This window comes from Narcine bancroftii, chromosome 1, assembly GCF_036971445.1.
Source record: "Narcine bancroftii isolate sNarBan1 chromosome 1, sNarBan1.hap1, whole genome shotgun sequence".
Classification (NCBI taxonomy): domain Eukaryota; kingdom Metazoa; phylum Chordata; class Chondrichthyes; order Torpediniformes; family Narcinidae; genus Narcine; species Narcine bancroftii.
Genome location: NC_091469.1, coordinates 237,528,935 through 237,556,260, shown reverse-complemented (window position 1 = coordinate 237,556,260; position 27,326 = coordinate 237,528,935). Strand labels below are relative to the sequence as shown.

General features: G+C 40.6%; 1 protein-coding gene across 12 annotated transcripts in view; it reads left to right on the top strand.

The window, feature by feature from the left end:
• The window catches only part of LOC138740513 (casein kinase I), a 488,373-nt gene extending 474,450 nt beyond the window's left edge, over positions 1–13,923 (top strand). For all 12 annotated transcript variants that reach the window (XM_069893289.1, XM_069893305.1, XM_069893299.1 and 9 more), the window contains one exon: positions 11,767–13,923. In XM_069893289.1, coding sequence (XP_069749390.1) covers positions 11,767–11,821 — 55 coding nt within the window. In that variant the 3' untranslated portion in view covers positions 11,822–13,923. The remainder of the gene's footprint in view (positions 1–11,766) is intronic.
• Positions 13,924–27,326: the final 13,403 nt, after the last annotated feature.

Genomic DNA, 27,326 nt, shown 5'->3' with positions numbered 1-27,326 from the left:
AAGAGTTTGGCTAATAAGCCAGCCAATTAAATCTCTACAATTAAACCACAGAGTTAAAAATAGATCAACACATTTTTTTACTCGATTATTTCCCATCAAGTATCTCAAAATACCAAGTATTGCCATATCATTATGCCTTTCTCTTCATTCCTTTTAATTCTGCAGCTCCACCACCACTGTTGCTACCCCCTACAAGATTTTCCATACTTCTTACTATAGGAACTTGCCCCCCTCTGTTTTGTCACTGGGACTTTAACCTCCTAACTCTGGTGCATTGTGGTTCTCCTGTTTCTCAACCTCCCTCCTTAAAATCTGCTCTGATCACTAGTCCATATTGTTTAGCTCCATCACTTTGTCAGATTACACCTCCTGCAAAACACTTTGGAATTTTTCTGCGAGGAGGGTAAATGTGGAATGAGGAACATTTCACGTTGCATTGGTCTGCAAAAGAACAGTAAGTGGTGTTTTTGGTTCTTGGTACTTGCAGTTGATTTTTCGGCTAATAAATGCGCTCTTTAACTTTGCGAATGTATGTGGCACATAGATAGGTGTATTGAATATGCAGAAATTTTCAATGTCAGGCTTGTTCATTAGTCCCTTGTGCCAGTCATTAGAAAGCAAGGCAGCCTCAGCCTTCTTGTTGACTTCCCCTTAATTTTAACAAAGGTAGAACTATTTCAGAATATTCCCATGGATCTAATGCACTCTAAGTAGTTGGTGACAGGGGGTGGGAACAGTGAGCAAACTGCTTGGATAAGTGGGAATGAGAAGGTAGAATTGAAAAGATCTGGTTCTTTTTTTGGAGACCAGTCCAGCAATTTCCCATTGCATCCAATTGTTCAAATAACCTTCAAATTGTCTTCTGAAAACAAACTTCTCTAAACCCTGGATCTTCATTTGCAGTCTCAGTTCTCTAAAAGAGAAAATTAGATTAGGAAGATGATATATTATTAGAACAAGGTATTCATCTTAATCTGAAATGTTTCATTCAAGAAATGTAATTTGATATTTAAAATATATATTTTAAGGTAAATGTTTAAATGGCATGTTTGTTTATAAGTAATTATTTTGTTAATGCTACACATTTCAAATATGCTTTTAAAATGAGAAGCTCCTCTAGAGGTTTAAACAGTTCGAAAACACAGTTGAAACTATTGAGCATTGTCAGCCAATGCAAACATTTACGGTGGGATTTTCTTGATTATTTGCCATGACCTCGGTGGAGAATCATCATGAGGGACCAGATCAATTTCTTTGAGAGTTCTATGAGTTTTTACTTGAATGTTGAGGCAGATGATCAGTGGAAACTCCACAATATCCAACCTCCAAACAAATGGCCATCAAAATGTCATGTCAGCAAAAGGGAAAATGATTATCAGGTTGGATTCGGACAATTTGTCTTGTGTGTTTTCAGTTAAAGATCATTAACTTGGCTGCAAAGGCGCATGAAGTCTCAGCAGCAGACATCCGAGCCTGTAATCATGAAATGAGGAGAAAGTACCGAAGGAAAACACAAAATCCTTTTTTTAGCCAAGTTTGTTGCATGCCAGGTGCTTCTGCCTGGTCATCTCTGAACATTTCGTATTTCAGAAGGAAGTGTAGTAAATATTTTTAATGAAAGGAATAAATATCTTGAATCCTTGTACAAAATAGTCGCTGATTGTCACTAATGCAAGGCAATATCCGTTGAGAGAAGATTAACCTGACCTTCTCAAGTGGCGTGGTGCTTCAGAGGCTTCATGACCTACTCCTCATCTGATGCAATCTTTGCTTTCTTTTTTAATGATGCAGCATTTTTGGAGAACTGCCTGAGCATTAGAGTAGCTTAGTATGTTTTAGGAGTAAGTTGAGATAGTAATCTGTACCTTGAGTATTCACTTTGATCATCCACAGTGCACTGTGGCTGCATTATATATACCTGCACCTCCCAAATCCAGAATCCCCACTGATTTGGAGAGCAAGATACCAGACGTTAGGAGCACGAGAACTGGCAAGTTCCCCTTCAAGTCTCACCCATTGCTGACTTGGAAATGTTTTTATTTTTAGTAATTGCCGGATAAAAATCCTGGAACTCTTGTCAGCATCTATTAATGCAGTGGGAATTCCTTCGTTTCCCGAAATGCAGTGATGTAGAAAAAGCATTGTGCCAACATCGTTTAGGATGTGCAGTAAGGCAGCGGTCTCCAATAATTCCAGGTCCTGAGAAAATATGTCAATAATCAGATCTGATACTGGAAGACTTTTTAATTTGTTGAATATTTTATGGCTTTTTGTTTTTAAAACAACATTTGGCAATTTTAGTGTTCATCTTCCACTTTGTCAATTAATAGGACATAAGAGGGTACAATCCTTGTTTACTTTGACAGGAGAGGTAAAAATGAGCAAAGAAAAAAACTGGTGAGAGTTTCAGAGCTCTGAAGGATCTGGGTGTCCTCATGCATGATTTACAGAAGGCTACCACGCCGGCAAGGAAATAGGATGCCTAGCGTCAGAGTTTTATGCCACATTTATTCAATTTTTTTTGGAGCTGAACTGACCTCATGGGTTGAAAAAAAATTCACCCGACATGAAATTAGAACGACGATTGTCCTCATTTTAGGTAACTCCCTCTCCCTCTCTTTCCATTTCTTCTTTACCTTCCCCTATTGACTTTCCTCTCCTACTCCCCCTTTAAAACTGCACACCACTCTCTCAACCACAAGCAGTCAGAAAAATCTCTTGTCCTGGCGCCATCAAGGAGATTGGCCTCCCAGGCAGGAGCTGTGTTCCCTCCCCTCCCCTCCTATCCTCTTCCCTCCTTCTTCCCTTCTTGGCACCCCAGAGCTCCCCAATGTGTGTGCGCAGTAGGTCTTGGGAAGGATTCGGACTTGGGAACTTTGGTGACTGGGGGTTGCTCCAACTTGTCCATGACAACCAAGTTGTCTACTTAAGTTAGACCTCAGAGGATGTATTCATTCATTGCAAAAGGAAATGGACACAAGAATGAGGAGATGTTACTGCAGTTTCAAAATTAGATGCTGGACAGAGGATGTTTACCAGAATGAGCAGGTTGTCTGATGAAGAAGAGTTGAACTGGCAAGGATTATATACACTGGACTTCAGAAGAGTGAAAAGGAACTTTGGTTGAAACATAAGACCCTGAATGATCTTGAGAGATTGGATGTGGAGAGGATGTATCCTCAAGGCAGAATCTAAAATTCGAGATCGCTGTTTAAAAAGGAAGCCAATTGTGAGTCAGAGATGAAGCAAGTTTATCATTCAGACGAGCCTTTGAACTCTTCTTCCAAAGACAGTGAAAGCAGCATCTTGGATATTTATGGCAAAAACCCCATCTTGATGAACAAAGGGATGGAAACTTATTGGAGATGGGCAGGGATGTGGACTCAAGGTTACATTCAGATCAGATGTGGTTTTATTATGTGACGAGTAAGATTCAAGGATTTGAGCAAATGCCAATGCCCAGCTATGTATGTTCATATGTATTTCTCCCTTCTCTCAGCCATCCCAACTTAGTTGCTTGCTCTCTTCTGAATCTGAGGGGTCTATTGGAATTGCACTAGAATACCTGAAAAGGTAGACTGCCAGGCATAAAGATCTTGGCCCATTTGGGAATGTGGGTGATGAATATATATTCTGTGATATTCTGTCGGGAATTACAGTTAACGAAGCAACTCTGCATCACTATTACAGTGCGAGCTGTAAGGAGTCTGTACGTTCTCCTGCATGGGTTTCTTCCGGATGCTCATGTTTCCTCCCACTTTCCAAAGACGTACAGGGTTAGTGGATTAATTGGTCACATGGGCTCATGGGCTGGAAGGACTGTTACCCTGCTGTATCTCTAATTAACAGTGAAAGTAAATACAGTACAACTCCGAAATCCAAAATGGTCGGGGCCGGCAAATCACTTTTATCAATGTTTAAACAGCAAGGGAAGGCATTTTAAGCATCAATGTTTAATTCTCACAAAAAAAAAGCTGGCCACTGCTGATCACTGAAACGAATCCAACACAACCACCGATCACCGAGACCTCCCAACCGCAGCCGATACCCCCAAAATATCCGTACCGCTGCTGCTGACCCCTGGGGAGGCTTCCCAGGCCGGTGGAACACTTACTGGCAAATCAGCGAGCTGCTGTCTCCCTGGTCACCAGAGCTCCCGAGTCCCGACTCCGAATCCTTCCCTAGACGTACCGCGCACAGACACTGGGGAGCTTGGGGATGCTGAGAAGGGAGGGAGGGAAGGGGAGGGAACACAGCTCCTTTGAGAGGGAGAGTAGGAGAGAAAAGTCAACAGGGGAAGGTAAAGAAGAAATGGAAAGAGAGCGGGGAGGGAGTTATCTGAAACAAGGACAATCATTGTTCTAATTTCATGTCGGGTGAATTTTTTTTCAACCCATGAGGTCAGTTCAGCTTCGAAAAAATTTTGGATAAATGAGGATTTCTGATTTGTTTTGGATATCCTCATTTATCTGATTTTTTGAAAAAAATTGAATAAATAAAGATTTCAGAGAACCGGATTTCAGATAATTGGAGTTGTACTGATTTGTAAGAGTGCTTTTGGAAAACCAAGAATTTGCAATGTGATTGCTCAAGTTAGTAGTGCAGATTAATTGCTAAATGATATTTGAGTGGAAGTACCCGTCATAGCCACCTCAAGGTGGAGAGAAATGGGAGGAGTCATGTGATAGAGTAGTGGCCGGTAGGAGAATACCAGCCCTCTCCAGAAAAGAAGGAAAAAAGTGAAGAAAAAGCAAAGCCCCAGACACACAAATCACAACAAATAAAAAATAAAGGTGTGGAGAAAATGGCACCTAAGAAAGAAAAGCCAAAAACAACGGGAAGAAAAGAAAGAAAGAAAGACTCCAGAAGAGAAAGGTGAAGGCCTTACCTGCACGAAAAAGCAGGGACCCGCCGTGGAAAGAGGAGCCTACTCCCCAAGGTTAATGGAGACCCCGCAGGGTCGTGACCCACCGACCGCGGGACTGCAAAAATGGCTCACGGAGCCAAACGGGTGCACAACCGCGCACGACAAGGAGAGGAGAGGAGAGGGATGTGGGAGGGGAGACCAGCTGTGGAGTTTCACTCCACAGTACGAACAGCTGAGAGAGGCCCGAGAGCAGGGCTCCCAGCTGGAAGATAAAGAAAGCAACAGGAACGGGAGGGGTGAGAAAGAAAAAAGGAAACTTTACACAACAAATAACCAGCTCAGAAGAAGTGGACCAACATCAAGACACCACCATGGAAAAAAAAACCCAACAAACTGAGACAAGCAGCTCAACAAGAAAGTCAGAAGAGACACAGATACAAGGAAGAGAAATAGAAGACACAAACCCAAGAGCAGACACAGAAGAAGAACACCAAACTCTGCACAAAAAAATAGGAGGTAAAATGAATGGACAGTACATAAATTAAAAAAAAATTCAAGAACAAATGAAAGCATTAAAAGAATGGCTGACACTAGAATTTAGTGAAATGAAAAGGAAAGTGAAGAGTACAGAAGAAAAAGTGAGTAGAAGCTGGTCATAACAGAGGTAGGGAAAAGATTAGAAAATGTGGAAGAACGTGTAATGGCGATAGAAATGGAAGTGAACGACTTAAAAAGAAAATTGGAAGAAATTGACAAAAAGTTAAAGAAGAAGCACAGGAGTTGTTATAATGGAAAACTATAGTAGGCAAAACAATATAAAGATAATGAAGATGTGGAAGATGAAGAAGGCAAAGATATGAAAGAATTTATAAAAGAATGGATCCCAAAAGTCTTGGGAATGCCAGAAATGCAGGAAGGAATGGAAATAGAAAGGGCACACAGAACATTAGCCCCAAAACCACAGTCACAACAAAAACCAAGATCGGTTTTAGTAAAATTTCTGAGAATCACGACAAGCGAAAATATATTGGAGAAGGCAATGAATAAAATTAGAGAAGACAAAAAACCACTGGAATACAAAGGTCAAAACATTTTTTTGTACCCAGACATAAGTTTTGAGCTCCTAAAGAAGAGGAAGGAGTTTAACGCAGCAAAATTGATCCTATGGAAGAAAGGCTATAAATTTATGTTAAGATACCCAGCGGTGCTTAAAATAGTTATCCTGGGGCAGCAAAACAGACTGCTCTCGGATCCTGAGAAAGCACAAGAATTTGCAGAATGCCTGCAAGACAGAAAGAGAGATGAAGAGATGTAACAAGAACAAAGAATGACGACAAACTACATATAAAGAAGTAAAAATAATGTATAAGTAAGAACTAAAGGAGGGAAGAAAAGGGAAGTAAGGGAGAGGGGGGGGAAGAGGAGGGGCTAAAAATAAATAAATAGATAAATAAATAAATGAATAAGAAGAAGAGAAGAAAAGGGGGGAGCTTTGTTGTAATGTGAAGATAAAAGTTTTCTGGAGGGGGTTGGATGGGAGAGAATAACAGTCACTGCGAAATCAGTCGACACTTGCGAACGGGTTTGCATTCCGAATGGAGAGGGGAGTTGTGGTTGTCCGGCAAGGTACAAGGGGCGACTCAGAGAGGGGGGACGACACTTGGGATTAAGGAAATTTTAGATGTGGGAATGGTTGAAATATTTTATGTTTTAGAAGTGTTGTCATACAGTGCGTTCAAAAAAAGAAAATTGAGAAATGGAAAAGGGGAAAGGTGGTAGTGAGGAAGCGGAAATGAGATGTAAACAGAGTATGAGATGGCCATGTTGAACTATATGACTATAAATATTAACAGAATACATAACCAAATCAAAAGGAAGAGGCTATTCAATTTACTGAAAAAAATAGATATAGCATTTGTCCAAGAAACACATCTAACTGAAGTGGATCATAATAAATTAAGGAGAGACTGGATAGGACATGTAACAGCAGCATCATATAACTCAAAAGCTAGAGGTGTAGCTATATTAATCAATAAAAATGTACCAATCAAAATAGAAGACAAAATAATAGATCCAGCAGGGAGATACGTAACGTTAAAATGTCAGATATATTCAGAACTCTGGAATTTGATCAATATATATGCACCTAATGAAGAGGATCAAAAGTTTATGCAAGATATTTTTTTGAAGATTGTAGATACACAGGGGAATATATTAATATGGATTCAAAGATGGATAAAATTGGACAAAAGACTAGCAGAAAGAACTAAGTTGCCAAATTTATGGTTAAATCAATGCAGGAAATGCAACATTTGGATATATGGAGGAGACAACACCCGAAGGAGAAGGAATACTCATATTATTCGAGTAGACATAAAACATACTCAAGGATTGACCTGTTCCTGTTGTGACCCCATATCCAAGGGAGAGTTAGGAAAACAGAATATAAAGCTAGATTGTTATCTTATCACTCAACTCTGTTATTAGTAATAGAACTGGAGGACATCCCACCAAGAACATATAGATGGAGATTAAACTCCATGCTACTTAAAAGACAGGATTTTAGAGAATTTATTGAGCGCCAAATTAAAATGTACTTTGAAATAAATATGGAATCAGTGAAAGATAAATTAATATTATGGGATGCATTGAAAGCCTTCATCAGAGGGCAGATAATAAGTTATGTAACTAAGATGAAGAAGGACTACAGTCGGGAAATAGAACAGCTGGAAAGGGAAATAGTAAGTACAGAAAAAGAACTAGCAACAAGGGAAGATGCAACAAAAAGAAGAGAATTGGCGGACAAAAAAAAATACGAAACAATACAAACGTATAAGGTGGAGAAGAACATAATGAAAATAAAGCAGAAGTATTACGAGCTAGGAGAAAAAACGCACAAAATACTGGCTTGGCAGCTTAAAACAGAACAAGCTAAAAGAACGGTATTGGCATCAAGGAAAAAGGACAAACAAATTACATATAACCCAACAGAGATCAATGAAAACTTTAAGGAATTCTACAAGCAATTATACCGACCGAACTGAGAACGAAGGGAAAGAAGGCAAAATAGATGAGTTTCTAGCTAAAATTGAACTACCGAAATTGCAAGAAGAGGAGCAAAACAAATTGATAAAACCATTTGAAATAGAGGAAATACAAGATATATTAAAAAAGCTACCGAACAATAAAACGCCTGGGGAGGACAGACTCCCAATAGAATTCTATAAAACATTTAAAGAGTTACTAATTCCTCCTCTCCCTGAAGTAATGAACCAGAATGAAGAAACACAAAACATGCCAGATTCATGTAAGACAGCAATAATTGCAGTAATACCAAAGACGGGGAAAGATCCACTAACACCAGCATCGTATAGACCAATATCTCCACTTAACTCAGTTTATAAGATAATAGCAAAACTATTAGCAAACAGATTGGCCGACTGCATTCCAAAAATAGTAAAACTAGATCAAACTGGATTTATTAAGAAAAGATGAACAATGGACAATGTCTGTAAGTTCATTAACTTAATCCATGCAGTACAAGGAAATAAGACGCCAACAGTGGCTGTTGCTTTAGATGCAGAGAAAGCCTTTGACAGGGTAGGATGGAATGATTTATTCAAAGTATTACAGAGGTTCAACTTACCAGCGAAATATATTAATTGGATTAAAGCATTATATCAGGGTATATTGGCAAAGGTGACAGTAAATGGATATATATCGAACCAATTTAAATTAAGCAGGTCAACTAGGCAGGGATGTCCACAATCTCCCTCACTGTTCGCTTTAGCAATAGAACCATTGGTAGAACTGATAAGAACAGAAAATAAAATAAAAGGGATAAAAATAAAAGAGAAGGAATATAAAATCAGTCTATTTGCAGATGGCATCATAGTATACTTAACAGAACCAGAATTATCAATAAAAGAATTACATAGGAAATTGAAGGAATATGGAGAAATATCGGGGTACATGATCAACACAAATAAAAGTGAGGCGATGTCAATGAATAATGCGGATTTCACAAAGTTTAAAAAAGAATCACCATTTAAATGGCAAACACAAGCAATCTGATACCTAGGTATTAGACTAGATAATAATCTAGGCCATCTATACAAATTAAATTATCACCTATTAATGAAGAAATTACAAGATGACTTAGAACATTGGAAAGATTTACCACTGATAGGAAGGGTAAATTGCATTAAAATGAGTATCTTCCCAAGGATACAATACCTATTTCAACTGTTACCAATTCCCTTAACAGAGAAATTCTTCAATGAGCTAAAGAAAATAATAAAGAAATTATTATGGAAAGAGGGGGGGAACTGAGGATAGCGCTAGATAAATTAACAGAATGGTACAAACAAGGAGGTTTGCAGCTAACTTTAAGAATTATTATAGAGCAGCACAATTAAGATATCTATCAGATTTTTATCAAACAAGGGAAAAACCAGATTGGATCATATAAGTGGGATGAAAAATTGGTGCAATATAGAAGTTCACCAGTACTGCACCATCTGCTCAACATTTGGAAGAAGATTCACGTAGAAAGGAAAAAAAAAAAAAATGACCAACTATCAAAATTATTATTGACGCAAAATCAACTAATCCCTTTCACAATCGATAACCTTTCCTTTAGAGAATGGGAGAGAAAAGGGATTAAAAGAATAGAAAATTGTTTTTTGGGAAATAATTTATCATCATTTGAACAAATGAAGTACAAATATGGAATAACTCACGATACAATGTTTGCATACCACCAACTGAAAACCTACTTAAAGGACAAATTGGGAAGCAGTCTGAGGTTACCAGAAGGAAGCAGCTTTGAATATGTGATTACAGACAATGATAATTGAAAGATTTATAACAAACATGTACATCAAGCTACAAGAGAAAGAAAATGGTGAAATAAGCTATAAACCCAAACAAAAGTGGGAACAAGATCTAAACATAAAGATAAAAAATGAAATATGGGAAAAGTTATGTTCTGGAAATATGAGAAATATAATAAACACGAGGTTACGCATGATACAATATAATTGGTTACACAGGCTATATATCACGCCCCAAAAGTTAAATAAATGGGACCCAACAGTATCAGATGTTTTTGCTGTAAGAAGGAAACGGGAACTACAGTACATGCAATTTGGCATGTGAGAAAATGGAAAAGTTTTGGGAATATCTAAATCAGGTATTAAATAAAATCACAAAAAGCAACATAATAAAAAACCCAAAGATCTTCCTTCTAAATAATATAAGAAGTAAAGAATTGGGCCTCAAAGTGGATGAAGCACAAAAAAGATTTATTATGATAGCCTTAGTTGTAGCAAAAAAGTGTATAATGTCAACCTGGAAATCAGAAGAGAGCCTGAGAGTACAGCAATGGTGCATAGAAATGAATAAATGTATTCCATTGGAAAAAATAACATATTAATTAAAAAAATAAAGTCACATTATTTGAACAAATTTGTGAACCGTACAGGGAACACAACAGAAAGGGCATATCGCGGACCTCCACCCCCTAAAATGATAGAATGAGAAGAAGACGAAATGAACTGACCCAGTGTGTAAAAGTAGATGACACAATTTTCTTGTTTATTTTCATTGTGTGATGACATTTGTTTAATGGGTTTATTGTATTGCATATGTTGAACGTTTAATGGGTTTGGAGGGGTAGGAAGGAGGGAGGGAAGGGAGGGGGGAAGGGGAGAAAATGACACTGTGTATATTCAAGAGGGAAATGTTTGTGTGTATTTTCGTTAATGTGGTTCATAGTGTGAAAAATAAAAAAGATTTTAAAAAAAGGTGGAGAGAAATGGAGCACAACATGAAGGGCTGGAAATGCGGGTGTAGGAGAGTACCTTGGGATGAAATACTGTAGATGAGTCCAGTGAACACTGGAGATGGTGATCTTTCTCTATTTGAGCTTCGGGTGTACGCAGTCCACAGAAATAACCAGTACCGAAGCAGTCTCTCTCATATGTTTGTGTTTAAATATAAGCATGGCTAATTTTGAGACAGTTGAGGCAAGTTTTCTACTCAGATGATCATGAGATTCTTCAAAAGAAAGCATCATCTTTGAATGCCTTAGAAGATAGCCTCTTGATAAATTATTTATTGGAGTGATAGGACAGCTGTACTATTGCTGGGATCCATTGGATAAATGGAAGGTGAGCCCAATTTAGGGTTCTGTAGTCTTATCATCAGCTAGTGCCACTGTGGTGGAAGAGGCTGTGTATCTCTTGCAAAAGGGCATAGTGTCTGTGAGCCTTCATTGAGGTTTTCGTTATCAGCAAAATTTTAAGTGCAGTTTAAATTCTAGTGTTGTAACTCAGACGATTAAAAAAATCGAGTATGTTTAGCTAAATTTGCATTTCTAGCGAAGGTGTTAAAAATGTATTGCTCGTGTAACTTTATATTGCATAGAATTAGTAAATTCCCATCCATAGTGAAACACGAAAGTCTGCAGATGTCATGGCTGAAGCAGAAACACAATGCTGGAGGAAGTCGGCAGGTCAAGCAGTGTGCTTTATGTAGCAATGATAAAGATACATATGCAACGTTTCAGGCTTGAGCCCTTCATCGAGCTATGAGCAAAATGTAGGCAGGCGCCCGATCCCGTACCTCTTGGTCTCGTTTACAGCTCTCAGTCTCTTTCTTCCCATCATCGTGGGGTTGGTCTTGCCTTCTTTTCTGTGCTTTATGCTTGTTTCACCTCCATTCCCATCTGCTAACATATCCCTGGTCCCACTCTGTAAAATGTACATAAATTCAAACATCTCTGACTCTCAGTCATAGAATTTGCTAAATATCCCATTTGGTTCCAAGAGTTTTGATGAATTACAGTTGAATTAGATTCCTGAAGTGATCTTGTTTTCCCTCTCAAACGTACACAGGTGCTGCTGTTTCTTCAAGCGGAGGAAAAGGAAAACTATTCAGCGTCACAAATGACTCTGGAAGCCGTCTGATCATGGAGAATTACTTACTTGTTCATCTGTTGTCTCTTCATAAAACAAAAGTACCAACCATCCCTGCGGTGGCAACAGACTTTATCAAAGGACTTTTCCTTGTGTTTTTGCCCAGTCATCTGGATGGTTGTTTTATGTGGGTATTCTGCTTTTATTTCATCATGGAACTAGGTCGCATTCTATGTTTGTGTGTTCACATTCTGAGGTTGAAGGAGGGACCCTTAATCAGGTAATGTGTGAAACAAAGAAAAAACATTAGTGTGACTTTAACCAAATCAGGCTGGAATGGGTTTCTGGATGAGGGGTTCATGCTTGGAAAGCAGGAATCTTGTAATGTTTACAGTTTGTGGATTAATTTGTCGCCCCAGGAGCTCCTTTGAATATATTTGTAGTAACTGCACAGTCAGGTATTTGGTCTGCCATCCAGAGGACCCAAGTCAAGATTACCATTATCTCAACAGCTGAAGAAGCTGGGGCAAAAAAAAAGTAGTGCATTCTACAATCATCTTTTATTTAATCTTAAGTCAAGATCTTGGCACAAAATTTTCAGTGTTACTACCTTTTATGCGGTGCACACCTGCCTTTTTAGAAGCCACTCTCCAGAGGTTCTCTGGGGAAGGAAATAGGTTGATTCGGCAGGTGGTGAATCGTGGCTGTTGCCCTATTACAGTGTACACAACACGAGATGGCTCGAGACATTCATGTGTGGCAACAATACCTGCTTTATTTACCTCCAAATGGAGAAGAAATGCAGTAGAAAGGGGCAGCATGTGCTTATTGTATGATATATTATGACACGTTTGTAATATGTAAACTGTGCTTCCTAATGTATTGTTTGGACTGATAAGATGCTGAATGTCCTGAGAGCTTGTAGAAAGAAGGAGGTAAGGAGGCCTTGAAGAACACTGTGGGGTCAGACGTGGACTATAACCTGTGATGATGGATAATGAGAACAATGTATTTTGAATGAACTAATTAACACACCAAATGCTTTGGCCTAAATTGATTTTAGGCATGGCCTGGCTAACATTTGATATTGCCAGGCAACTTGGATGCACTACGTCTAATCCATAAGATAGTTTTTTTTTGATGGAAAGCTAAAGAATGTTAAACAAATGGGCCAGATAATATTGCCTATTACATTTAATAGCTGTGGTATCCAAACTGTGCAGTTGTATGTGAAGCATTCCTTTCTTATTGTCAATTCAGCTGTTCAAAGACTTCATGTTGGAGGTGGGCCAGGTACTTTCCTTTTAAACCCTTAAAGTGCCTGCATTAGGAACAGATCAGCTGTTCAACAAAACATCTCATTCGGTTTTCCATCCTCTGCTCAACAGTTTGCTTCCACAGATATTTAAAGACATCGGTGGGGCTTACAATAACGTGCAGTGTTTATGAGCTGTTTTATATCGGTTTTCACTTTCAATCCTGCACTGCATATTCTTGACATCGTCGCATTCTGGATTATGTCTGATGCAATGTGTCAATACATTGCATGCAAACTTCTTTGTGTTGGAACAGAAAGACTGGAAGAAAAGTTAGAATATTAACATGAAACTGCAAATCACAATGGGCAGGCAACCACTTTTGTGTCTGCAGTATTTGACCAAATCTTTTTTCCTTTAATTACATAATGCATTAAAATAAGTACAGTATTATTTCTGTACCTGCAATGAGCATCATGTTTAATTTACTTTAATTGGTAGGCTTCTTGCCTGTACAGAGTGCACAACATGATGTTGTCACAAATAGCAAGGAAAGTGTGTTGTATATTAATGTAATTATGGACTGTAATCTTTACAACCATTTTCCCGTTGGCCAAAATGGAGACCAGTACACCAACCCAAGCTTGATGGCAAGATTTCAAGTGCTGCATTTTTTTGCCTAGAAAGGAGCATCCTTCTGACGACGTGGCCTGGTCATGATTAGAAAATGTGGCTGTGTTCAGTTTAGGCCAATAATTTTATGCAGTCATCGCTTTTATGTCAATACTAATAAAGTGAACTCTGCCTGACTGTACAAGTGATGTAATACATCCCTGTTTCCCAATATGTAACTAAAAAAAATAAAGTAGTTTTTTTTAAATTAGTCTGGCAATCTTGTTCAAGAAACATTTTCAAAAATCATGGCTTCCCCTCTAACTACCTCACCTACCTATCCTCCATTACCCACTCATCTGCTCTGATCCACTATGTCCCCTTGTCCTCACCTACCACCCCACTGGCCTCCGCCATTTCCACCACCCACTACATGATCCAACCACCAGTCCCAGTTTCCCTTCCCTCCTCCCCAATCTGCCTTCAACAAGGAGCCGCTCCCTCCGAGATTCCCTCATGTAGTCCTCCCTCCCCACCAATCGCCTCCTTGGCACCAATCCCTGTGACTGCAGGGAAATGCTACATTTGCACCCTTCCTCATCGCCATTCAGGAGTGAAGCAGTCCTTCCAAGAGGAGCAGCACTTCCCTCGTGAATCTGCAGAAGTCATCGACTGCATCTGGTGCTCCCGTGGTCTCCTCTATGTTAGGGAGACTGGGCACAGACTGGGAGATGCTCCGTTGGGCTTCTCAGCAATAGCGGGGATCTCCCCAGTGGCCATCCATTTCAATTCCTCATCCCATTCCCACACTGACATGTGCTGGTCTTGTGCACTGCCAGACTGGAGGAACAGCACCTCATATTCCCATCTGAGAACCCTCCAAATGCATGGCATTAACATAGACTTCTCCAGTTTCTGTTAGCTCCCCTCCCCCATCTATCCCTACTTCTCCTTTGCTCTCACTCTGTCTCTCTCACTCTCCTTTTCCTTGTCCTTGTTTCCAGATCTGCATTCACATACCCACCCTTTTCCCAACAAATTGTGCCATTCATGTCCTACCCACGTCCAATTATCACCTTTTGTCTATTGGTTTTTCCTTCTCTCCAACCTTTTAATTCAGGCTACTGCCTCCTTTTTAAGAAGGGCTCAGGCCTAAAATGCCAGTTGTATATCTTTACCTCCTATGGATGCTTTGAGTTCTGCTGAGTTCCTCGAGCATCAATGTGTTTTCATCACAATCACAGCATCTGCAGAATTTCGAGTTTCACTGGTACTGTTGTTCATCCCAGTGTTTAACTTTTCCATTTAACCCAGTGGTTCTCAACCGTCTTCTTTCCGCTCACATACCACCTTAAGTAATCCCTATGCCATTGGTGCTCTGTGATTAGTAAGGGATTGCTTAAGGTGGAATATGAGTGGGGGTGGGGGAAAAGGTTGAGAATCATTATTCTAGACCCAATTGTTATTGAAATATTTTGTTTGAGAAAAAATGTCATTGGCCCATTTCCTTTGGAGTTATGAAACCGCACACATAATGAGTCAATGAGGTCCGATTAAAACAGTGGCTTCCAAAATTTTTCTTTCCTCCCACATACCACCTTAATCAATCCCATACTAATCACAGAGCACTGATGGCATAGGGAATACTTAAAGTGGAATGCGGAAGGAAAATGGCTGATTACTACTGCTTTAACTAATAGAAATTCAAATATTTATTGTGCTTTTAAGATTCCACAGTGTTTTGAGAATTTGAATTTTGATGACACTCTTCTCTCCCCACCCCCCCCCCCCACCAATTTCACTCATTAGTTAGTAAAACATTATTTTTAGTAAATAAGGCTTGAAGCATTATTTATATAAAGAGAAACACTTCTGATACTTTCAGTCCCATGTATGAGCTCTTTATACACTTGCAAGATAATATTTGAAGTTGTCTTTTGGTATTATAGTAAAAGCACTAAATAAACTCCAAAGCATTGTGTTCAAACTAACGTAGAAACATTTTGAAAGGTCAGATAGTGCTGACGAAACTCAGTAGGACAAGCAGAATTCATAGGAAACATCAATGTTTTTGGCCCTGGCCTTTCATTGTGAATCTGGGGGAAAAAAAACAGGTAAATGCCCGAATTTTAAAAAGTGGGGCAGAACTTGGAGGGCCAGGTAAGAGGGTTTGATTGGTCTATTAAAGGCCATCTTAAAGTAGCTTTGGCTCTGATGAGTGGAAAGAATGTCCTGACTTTCAATTCTACAGAGCAAGTCAGTATTGACACATCTGACATCCATGTCTGTCCAGCAAAATCCCTCTTGCTACCTTTGCTGACCTTCGGTCAAGTTCTCTCCCAATTTACTTACATTTGCACTTGACGAAGCTCCAGATTTGCTAAATCAAATCTTTGACACTCCCTATTAACTCTGTTACTCACACATCAAGTCACACAACCCTCATCTCCTTTTCCCTGTTTCACAACCATATGCCAGCCAAGTAATGTAGTATTGTCTGGCTGAACTACATGAGCCTTGCAGCTCCTGCTGTCATTTGCAAATTGTAAATTGTGCTGGAATCCAGCTTCTTTATTCCAAACTCAACACTTTTAACATGTTTCCTCTCTCTCTCTCTCTCTCTCTCTCTCTCTCTCTCTCTCTCTCTCTCTCTCTCTCTCTCTCTATTTCACTCTTAACACAAATCCAAGCATCAGGAACTAATTGATGATTTTATCTCAGCAATTGAGACTACCTGGCCTTTGCATCCCTTCCTCCTCTCCATCAGAGTGTCACATTCCCCTCTCCTCATCCCAAAGACAAAAAGCAAAGTATCTAAGTTCTTTTCATGGCTCCTCCATGAGCTGTCATCAATGGTCATCTTTTCACAGGCAATGACCTTGATCTTCTAATTCTGTAATTAGCACTTTACACAAGAGCTCATATCCACAGCAAAGGCTGTGCTGTTTGCATAAAATTCTGTCTTTGAATCGCTTCAGTCATATTTCCACTTCATCTCAGGAAGAAGCCACACTGTCAAATCAGTGGTGGCAAAGATGATCTGTCTCACCTTGTCTCTTTTTACGGCTTGATGATTTACCAGTATCTCTACACAGCCATTCCCTGGATGGGTTGGCTCTTGCTTCTTTGCACTAATTCCACTGGGGTTCCTCGGCAGCTTCTTCTGAAACATTGTCTGTTTAATTCAATATTTCCCCTTGATGTCCTTTGCTGCCTCGAAATTATTAGGCAATTTGAATTAAATACCAGAAGCACACGGCTCGCAAAGTCTGGTCCCAAGCCACAGATTCCATTTTCCCTCCGCTTCACCCTGGTAACTACTTGAAACCAAACGATTTGGAATTTCAGTGTATAATTTGACCTTGATCATGGGTCTGGATCCTGTGCCTGCATCAGCAATGAGACTGTTAATTACCACCACTGCATTGCCTCAACTCACCTACTGCTGAAATATCCTCCATGTGTCCCTTTGGCCACGGTTATTCCCACACATTCTCAGCCAGCTTCCCTTGTTCTGTCTAGAAATTTAAACTGATCTAAAAATGATAGTTGGGGTTTAATTTGTTCTTTCTCTCTGTACATTGGCTTTTCAGCTCATAGTTATGTAACTTTTTAAATTTCTCAGCCATGCTTTCTAGTCCCTAATGGCCTTGCATTTTCTGTCTCAATGACCTCAACCATCCATAATTTAGCAAGTTGACTGCTCGATCTCCAGTTCTGATTTCTAGCATCCCTGCATTTCATCTCTCCACCATGTGACCAAACTTTCATTTTCCAAGGCATTGAGCTTTAAAACAGCGGTTCTCAACCTTTTTCTTTCCACTCACATACCACTAAGTATTCTGTGATTGGTAAGGGATAGCTTAGTGGTGTGTGAGTGGAAAGAAAAAGGTTGAGAACCACTGATCTGTCAATGGCTTTCAACATTTGAAATATTTCAAAGAGATTCCCTCCTCATCTTCCTAAATTCTGAAGAGTACAGGACAACGTTCCTTATACGACAACCCTTTCATTCCTGGAATCATCCTTGTGAACCTCCTCCAAACCCTCTCTTAATGACAGCACATCCTTTCTTAAATGAAACTGCTCGCAATCCTCCAAGTGATGAGGTCTCCCCAGTGCCTTATAAAGCCTCAACGTCACCTCCCTGCTCTTGTATTCTGTTCCTTTTGAAATGCATGCCAGCATTGCATTTGCCTTCTTCACCACCGACTCAACCTACAAGTTTACCTTCAGGCAGTTCTGAGAATTTTCAGTTTTCTCCCCATTTTGAAATTCAACTGCCACAAAGCCATTTATTCCATAATTTAAATAACTGATACCCAACATAAAAAGAAGGCCTCAACACCGACCCCTGTGGAACACCAATAACAACCGGCATCCCTGAGTTCTGAAGCTCTGTTCGGGCTAATCAGCCAATGCTCTCCCCATGCTAGTGTGTTTCCTGTTATATCATGGACTCTTATACACCTGAATGCTGCGTGCCCGATGTGTTCCTCCAGCATTTTCATGTTTTTATTGCAAGACTCGTGTTTCACTGGAATGACCACCTTACATTCTACCTGTATAGCCTACAACCCAACTTTCATTGAAATATCCCCTGTGGTTGTTTCTTTCTCTCTCTTTCTCTTTCTTTCTCTCTCTCTCTCTCTCTCTCTCTCCACTTTTGTTCCCTTCTCCCCTCTCCTCTCCCTATCGCCTTTTCTTCCCCCTCCCCCTCTCTTTCACCCCCTATCTATTGTCCTCGCTTCCATCTGGCTGCATCTGACATTTTATCCCCCTTGTCTGCTTCCACCTGTCACTCACCTGCCCCTGTCTCTCAACTTCTCCCTTTCATCCGCCCATCATCCTTCAGCGCTCCTCAATCCCCCGTTGTCTGCTGGCCCCTCTCTCACCCTTCCCCACATTCTTTAGACTGGCTCTCTTCTCTCTCCACTCTGTCCTGCTGTAGGATCTTGGTCAGAAACATCACCAGCTCATTCCCCCCCTCCCCTGTGCAGATTCTGCTTGGCCCGCTGAGTTCCTTCAGCACTTTGTTTTTCTTGACATTGGATGGGACAACCCTCATGTGTAATATCTATGGAGACTTTGCTCCACTAGAGACTTCAGGTAAATGGAAATTCAATTATTTGGAATATTTTCCCTTAAGCAGCACTATGTGCCACCATCTCTTCTTCTGCCATCATGATCTCGTGCAAGTAGATGAAAGAGCTGTAGAAAATTGCAGCTGTCCGTCTGTACTACGTGAGCTTGTGTGTTCAGCCATGCCTGAGGCACAAGTTAATTACAAGCTGATTAAAATGCAGTCGAATCTGTTCAACCCTTTCTAAAGGAAGGACTTTGATCGCGCACTGATCTGGATCGACATGCGTAGAATGAGGTAGGAAAAAAAACGCTTGTTATGAGTAAGGAGCAAAGTGCATGTTTTTCTGCTTTTTGGGGAGTTTTCGTGTGAGATGGGTGCACTGTGTTCTTTTAAGTATGGGTTGGAAATGCAGTTGGGACAGGCTGATATTTTACCCCTGCTTTATATTCAACAGTTTGTTGCCATGCTGTCTTCCTGTTTAATACCAGACTTCAAAAATGCAATCTGTGCAATGATGGTACAACAAAGTTGAGCTTCTTCAGCAGTAAATTTTATGTTTTTGCAGCATTGAATATGTTTCTGCTTATTGGTAATGTGATGCATGGCTGCAGCAGGAAGCAGACACAAACTCAAGGAAGACTGTACAACAGACTTTATTCAGTTAAAAGTCTCTGCTACAGGGGTAGCTGTACTGGTGGCTCCTGAGTGACTGGCTCAGGATGATGTCCCGGGCAGTTGATTGACAGCTGGCTGGGTGGAGTTAGGTCTAGTCATGTCGGCTGATTGAGAGCCGGCCAGGTGTGGTCTGTCCTCCGGTGATGTTCCTGCAGGTACAGAGATCGCCCCCTGCAGTCGGCTGGTGGTGTCACCCCATTTACTATTCTGAAGCAAATGTTCTGCTCAAAAATGTGGTTTTCAATTTTATTGTCAAATGTTATGAGTTGCATTTACTGCACAATCAGGTTGTATTTTCTGAAGTGCACACAACATATTGATGTGTGTACAAGAAAAATATCACATTTTCTCTTTCTGAAGAAAATAGGGCAAGTTTTAAATGAAGGCTGGTTTTAAAGGGTCCATGCGCATGTTGGCTTCATGTGAAATGAGCTGGATTGGGTGAATATTGCTTTGGTTTAGTTGATCCTCCACTTTGTGGTGTTCTTGAAATATCACAATTTAAATTGAATGAGACTGGAAGACAAATAATAATATAGATTAATGCGGAAAACCCCTACAAGCTCTCTGTATGTACAAGTACTTAATAGCTAATTAAACCAGTCTGGTGTACAAGCTTCCCTTGATTTGTCCAAAGCATCCGCATTGCCTTGATAAACCATTCTTTCCTCAAAAAATAGCACATGGTAAGTTGATGCCCTGTTTCAAAGAGAGAACCACTACCTCCCACTGGTTCATTTGTGAGCTTGAAGACCGTAAAATGGAGACAACTGATGGCTATGGATGTATTTGTTACTTTGGTGTCCGGGAAATCATTTTGAAGTTCCAGGAAAAGGCATTCTTCCAAAGAAATGTTGACATTTCTAACAAAACGCCGTTTGACTCATGTGACATTTCCATGTGAATTTTCTGCGAGATTAATTTGGGGTATTTCAAGCTCAAGTTTACCAAGATGTCAAAGTTTATATTTATTTTCAGAGTATATACTTGACATAACATAATAACCCTGAGATTCTTTTTACTATAGGCTAGGCAGAATTTCTACATCTTGGTGACTGTGAACTGTATTCATGAACATGATACAAATACAAAAGATAAGAATTTAAACAAAGAAAGAAATGTCAACTAACTGACTGCAATTCACAAAAAGTAAATATTCGGTATTAAATAATGTGCAAAGTCAGAGCCCTTAAATGAGTCCCTGACTGAGTTTTTCGTCGAGGAGTCTGATGTTGGAGGGGTAGCTGCTGTTCCTGAACATGGCGGTGTGAGTCTTGTGGCACTGAGGCCTCTTTCCTGATGGCAGAAGCAAGAACAGAGCGAGCGTGTCCTGGGTGGTGTGAATGCTTGATGATTGTAGATTGTAGATTTTCCCAATGATAGAGTTTTCCTGTGATGTACTGGGTTTCACTCACTACCTTTTGTCAAGCTTTATTAGTGCCCCCAAACCAGGCCATGATGCATCCAGTCAATGCACATTACAGTACACATCTCTAGATGAAGTTTCAGATGACGAACCGAACCTCCGCAAACTTGAAGGAGGTGAGGTGCTTTCCTTATGATGACATTAGTATCCAGGAATGGTCCTCCACGATGGTGACTCCCAGGAATTTGCTCACCAATCCATCTCTAATCCCCAATGATCACTGGTTCATACACCTCTCTGTTTTTCTTCTGCGGTGACAGGGGTTGTTTTGTGAGTAAGCCTGTAGACATCTCATACATAGAATCAAATTCAAGAACCAATACAAAAGGTCACATAAATGCACTATTTTGGGGTTCCTTTGAGGGTTTTTTGATGATGGCAGCAAAATAACTGTCCTTGAAACTGGGATAATTTAACGTCCCTGGGAAAAAGAGAGTGTGGTGGGGATAGGATGAATCTTTGAATGTGATGGCTGCTTTTTCAAGCACTTCAGGAGGCTGGTCAATGGAGAAGTCTGGGTATTTGTGATGGTCTGAGCCACGTTCACAACCCTCTGCAGTTTTATGCATTCTTGGATGGAGCAGTGTCTGTACCGCACGGTGATGAACCCTGACAGGGTACTTTCAATGGTGTACCTGTGGAAGTTGTTGAGAGATGAAGGTAACATGCCAAAATTCCTCCGGCTTCTGATGCGCTCTCTTGGCTGTTGTGTAGATGTCAGTGGACCAGGACAAGTCACTGGAGATGTTTTCCCCTAGGAACGTAAAGCTGTCACGCTCACCCCTCAGGATTATTGAAGGACAAGTGGGAGTGAGCTCCACCCCTCTGCCAGATGTCTGCAAGCAGCTCCGTGGTCTTGCTGACTTTGAAGGTGAGATGATTGTTCTGGCACCAAGCCACAAATTTCTCTTTCTCTCTTTCGTCATTGTTGGAGGTGTCTTTTGCAAATATACAGGTAGAGTTGGAACAGTGGTGGGTGTACAGGTAGTTGGGGACTGAGTACACATCATTGTGCTCTGGTGCTATGGATGATTATGAAGGAGGTGCTGCACCAACCATCACTGATGGTGACCTGTGAGATGGAAGTTATGGATCCAATTGCAGAAAGGGGTGTTGAGAACACAGCTTGGGGATGATAGTTTGGTTGGTACTATAGTGTTGAAGCTGGTGCTTTACTCAATGAATAGCCCTCTGACATAGATGTCCTGTTGCCCAGGGTTTCCTGGCTGAGCACAGGGCTAGGAAGATGGCATCTACTGTAGACCTGTTTTGGAAGTATGTGAAGCAGATTGGGTCAAGGGTGGTTGGTAGGGTGGAGTAAATTCCTTGAAGTACTATATGATGCTGCTTGTCAAAGCTGCCAGTTGATGGACAATTTGGCTGCCACTTAGTGTGGTTGAAATGTTTATTATAGGTGCAATCTGTTTCAAAGGTATCTGAGTTTCAGTACTTGAATAAGTGGAAATTGTGCGTTGATCATTCAAAAACACTTTTATATTCAACAATTAAGCCAATATTTGCAAATTATTTTGGTAATATAATATTAGCTACATAATTGTACTTACCTTTCTTTCAAAAGGAAGTACACATTTTAGAGGAACCAGTAATGTTTCTGGTTGAATAAGCAGTGCCCACAATAATCTTTGGGTCAAAGACAGGTATTTTCTTTATTTGCTCCACAGTTTTAAATTTGTAGTCAAACAATTCACATTTAACTAAAATGCACATTCCAGAGTTTATTCAAGGTTATTTGTGTACATTTTGGCTTGACCATGTAGAAATTACAGCCCTTTTCATACACGGACCTTTCATTCCATAATGTTTGGGACCTTGGTCTTCACAGGTGTTTGTGAGTACTCAGGTATGTTTAATTGCTTCATTGGTGCGGGTATAAAAGAGCTAGGCTTGCTTCTGAGCCTTTGATCACCTGTTGAGTCTGCATTTGCCATTTTTTAACATTTTTTAGATATTTTGGCCGCCCAATTAACCTACGCCCCTGGTATGTTTCGAACGTTGAGAGGAAACCTGAGCCTCTGGGACACCCATGCAATAATGGGGAGAACATACAAACACCTGACTGACAGCGCAGGATTCAAACCCAGGTCCCTCTCGCTTGTGCTGTAAAGGCATTGCGCTAACTACTACGCCAATCATGCTGCCTTTTTTCATTAACGTGAAGATCCAAGTTGAGCCAGTGAAAGTCAAGGAAGCCATGATGAGGCTGAAATAAAAAGCAAGAATAATAAAGTAAGAGACAACGTGCAAACCTGAGGATTACCAAAGTCAATGGTTTGGAACATCATTAAGAAGAAAGAGTGTACTGGTGAGCTCAGTAATTGCAAAGGGGCTGGTAGTCCAAGGAAGATCTCCACTGCTGATGGCAGAAGAATTCTCATCTTGAAGAAAAGACCCCAATCACCTGTCCAACAGGTCTAAATGATGTTCCAAAGAGTTGATTTTGGCAATTCTTAGGTTTGGGCTAAGTCTTTCTATTTTATTCTTGTTTATCAGCCTCATATTGGCTTCTTTGACTATCATTGGGCACAACTCTGGTCCTCGTGTAGAAAAATGGCAACTACAGACTCCAAAGGTGATCTCTTATACCTGCACCAATGAAGCAAAAAACAGATCTGAGTACTCACAAACACCTGAGAAGCCAAATGTCCCAAATATTATGGTGTCCTGAAATAAGAGGGGACTATGTATAAAATGTGCTGTAATTTCGACATGCTCAAACCAAAACGTATACAAATAAACTTGAATAAAATCTGAAATGTGAAATTTAATTATATGAATTGTTTGACTACAAATTTAAAACTGCGGAGCACAGGCAAATAAAGGAGGAATAAAGTGTCTTTGACCCAAACCTTATGGAGGGCACTGTAGTTTCACTGAAACATAGATTGCCGGTGTCGAGAGGTGTGGAAATGCTTGGAAAGAGGGTGGGGGTGGAAATCAGGTGGAAGGCAAACAACTTTGGATATGGGGGCAAAGGTAAACATTTCTAGTTGATGTAGAGGTACGAAACGGGGATGGAAGTAGATTGGGAAACGTTAACAGTTTGGGTATGGGAGGCGTGAGAACTGCTCCATTTTTTTTAAGCAATTATTGTGATAAGGAAGAATGAAAACAATGTCTTATATCGGAAGGAAGCCAGAAGAATTACAATGCTTGGTGTAAGTTAAAATTTTACATAATACAGGAGCACTGATGGGGAGAAGAAAAGCTTACTGTAGTATTTTCTATTTACTCTTGTCCCAGAGTGGTTTACAGCCAAAAACAATAGCCAAGAAAATCTGTGTCATTATTTCCTATTTAAAATGTTGCAACTTTTGAATGGCTCAATGAGACTTTTAATTATGCTGCCCACTGATTCAGTCACCAAAACTGGCAGTCAATCATTTTTCATTACTTTAAGCAATATAAATATGTATTTGTGCTGGGCCAAAGCACCAAATCAACTGTCAAACTCGCTGCAATACAAGTAAGTACATGTGTAGCCACGCACTACTCGAAAGAAGACACACACACATAGTGTAGTCAGGTTATGCTCTGAGCTTTAGTAGGGCCCAGGCCCAACTTATATACTTGCACAATTCCTGCCGTGCCCCCCCCCCCCCCCCGTCTGACGTCACAACATTCATAACAAAAGCTGGTTTCCCGCACGTGGGTACTTTCCTGCATAACGATGCCCTTTTCCCCGCTGTCCCTGTCTGTTGGCTGCGCAGCTCGGCCACTGCCATTTTGGGGTCACTGGCCTCTAAGCCTTGCCGTTCACCCATCGGTTCACTAGTTGGGGCCAGTGCCGCTGGGCGGGCCGCTGGCCTTTGGTTGTGCTCGCTGGCCGGAGTGCCAGCTCGATCGCCGCTGTAGCGAGATGCCACACATGCTGGGATTGTACATGACTCACCAAGCAACTTCAACTTTTATGTTACTGTTAAGTCATTCTCCTTACTTTTTAGGTCCTGGCACTTTCAGACAGAACTATCTCCTAGAGTATATTCCATTGGCTTTGAAAGCTACAGTTGTGTGTGTGAGGTGCTGATCGGCACCTTTCCTTAACACTGTTCCTTGCATGTAAAATCTCATTCTTTCCCAAAACATTGACCATTGACCTCTTTCTGTGATTGCTGCCTGTGCCGCTGAACTCTTCCAGAATTCTGAGTTCTCCTCCACCTTTCAAACATCTGCAGTCTTGTTATTTACCTTGAATCTGCATCCAAAAATAGCCTGGAATTTGCCATTGTAATTAGCAGTGATGATGTCAACTCTCAATATCAGCAAGTTTAAAACAACAGCTGGAATTTCCAAGTGTAGAAGATGAAACCAATATGCCAAAAATCTATTTTTACAACTTTATCTACAATTTCAGGGAATTATGTATATATTCCCAGATCCCTTTGATCTACCGCACTCCTCATTGCCCTACCATTTACCATGTATGTCTGACCTTGATTGTCCTTCCGAAATGCTACACCCCATGCTTGTTGCATTAAATTCCATCTGTCATTTTTCAGCCCATTTTACCAGCTGGTCCAGATCCCTCTGCAAGCTTCGAAAACCTTCTTCGCTGTCCACAACACCTCCGATCTTAGTGTCATCTGGAAACTTGCCGATCCAATTTACCACATTATCATTCAGATCATTGATACAGATGACAGACAACAATGGTCCTGGCACCGATCCCTGAGGCCCACCACTAGTCACAGGCCTCCAGTCTGAGAGGCAATTATCCACTACCATTGACAAGTGTAATAACTGGAACAGGTAGGTGGTTTTTATGAGGAAAAGTTGTCCAGGTAAGGTGTGAATTTGACCGCAGGTTTGAGATAATTAGCACACAAGATCCTGATGAGTGTAGATAGAGTGGATGCTGAGATGTTTCCCCTTGTAGGAAAAAAAAATCAGAATTAGGGGTCACTATATGAAAGTTTTAAAAAATAGCCTATTTCAGGTAAAGAAGGAAGACGCCTCATGGACGGCCAGTATGTATGTAAGAAAACCAATGCGCATCTCAAAGCTGTTGTATCATTGCCATATCATTTTTAAAATCAATGGTTGAAATGGTTCTTTCATTGCTAATTGGCAAATCCTCTCAGGACATTGAAGACTTGCTGTTATGATCAATTTTGACTTTGCTCCACTGCTGGCTACGAAAACCTGACTCAATGACACTGCTGACGTTCAGAGTTGTACAGAGATTGAACATGCCATTCAAAAAAAAAGTGCTTGTGCAGACCACTTGAAATGATTTTGCTTTTGCTCGCCTGTGTGAACCTTATGACCTTTGGTGGTATAGTCAGTCAATTACCATTTGTTGAGCTCTGGTGGATGCAACTGCACCGATCTGACCCAAATTCTCAATACAAAGCAAGATGGAATCAAGTTTTTATAGTCTTCTGTCGGCCAAGTGTTTAGTCTCGTACTGACTAAAATGGCATTAACGGTGCCATATTAGCTTTGGTTAGAGGCGTAATTCACTCTTGTGGGCACCATCCAGTGCAATTTCTTGTCGAGATTGGGTGATGAACTGTCAATCTCCAGTACAAATGTTCTTCACATGAGTACACATAGGGCACAACGGAATGGGGATTTTAAAAAAGAGGTTCTTCAATTTATAAGGCTTTTTTTTTGCAATTTGAAAGAAAATGTGGTGTTATTGTTGTCAATTGAGACTGGAGTTTTCAGATATAATTGAATTTTGATGCTCATGAAATTATGAGTAATTCATGTCAACAGTTTTACAGGGAGACAGTGAGGTAAGTAGGTGGGTGTGATACACGTAGTTCCCTACTTGTGATCTCCCATAGATAACGAGTGTTTTTTTTAAAAAAGTAAGTGGTGGTCTTCTCAAATAATTGAAAGTTAGTGCACGTCTCAAAGGTCAGGTCTTGGCGGATGCACAATATTGCTTCAGCACAAAGACCATGACTTATGGTTGAATTATGAAGCTAGTTCATAAAAATGGTTTGTATTCTTTTAGCTTTAGAAGGTCAAGGGGGGATTTGTTTGACTGAAATCAGAGAATAAAAAGAGAGACTTTGAGGCTGTGGTGCCAAAGTTGAAATGTTAAAAAAATCTCTACATTTTAAAGTATCAAGAGTGAAAGATAATGCCAGTCATAAAGAATCTAGATTAGGGGTCTCCCAAAGTGATCGACGTCAACCCCTGGGGGTTGATGGGACTCTCCAATGGGTCTGAAAGTGCCAGGGGGCCGATAAATGCCGAGGGAGTCGATTGAACTTTGGGGGGTTGAAAGAATTGTGGAGCCTGGTCCCTGCCCCTGGCCGGGAGCCTGAGGTCCCTGCCCCTGGCCGGGAGCCTGAGGTCCCTGCCCCTGGCCGGAAGCCTGAGGTCCCCGCCCCTGGCCGGGAGCATGAGGCGACTTCTTCAATGCAGCGGCACTGCACCCGATGTTAAGAATGGAGTCGCTGATGCTGAAGACTTGGACTCAGCTCCGTTTTGGCATCTTCCTGGCCAGAAG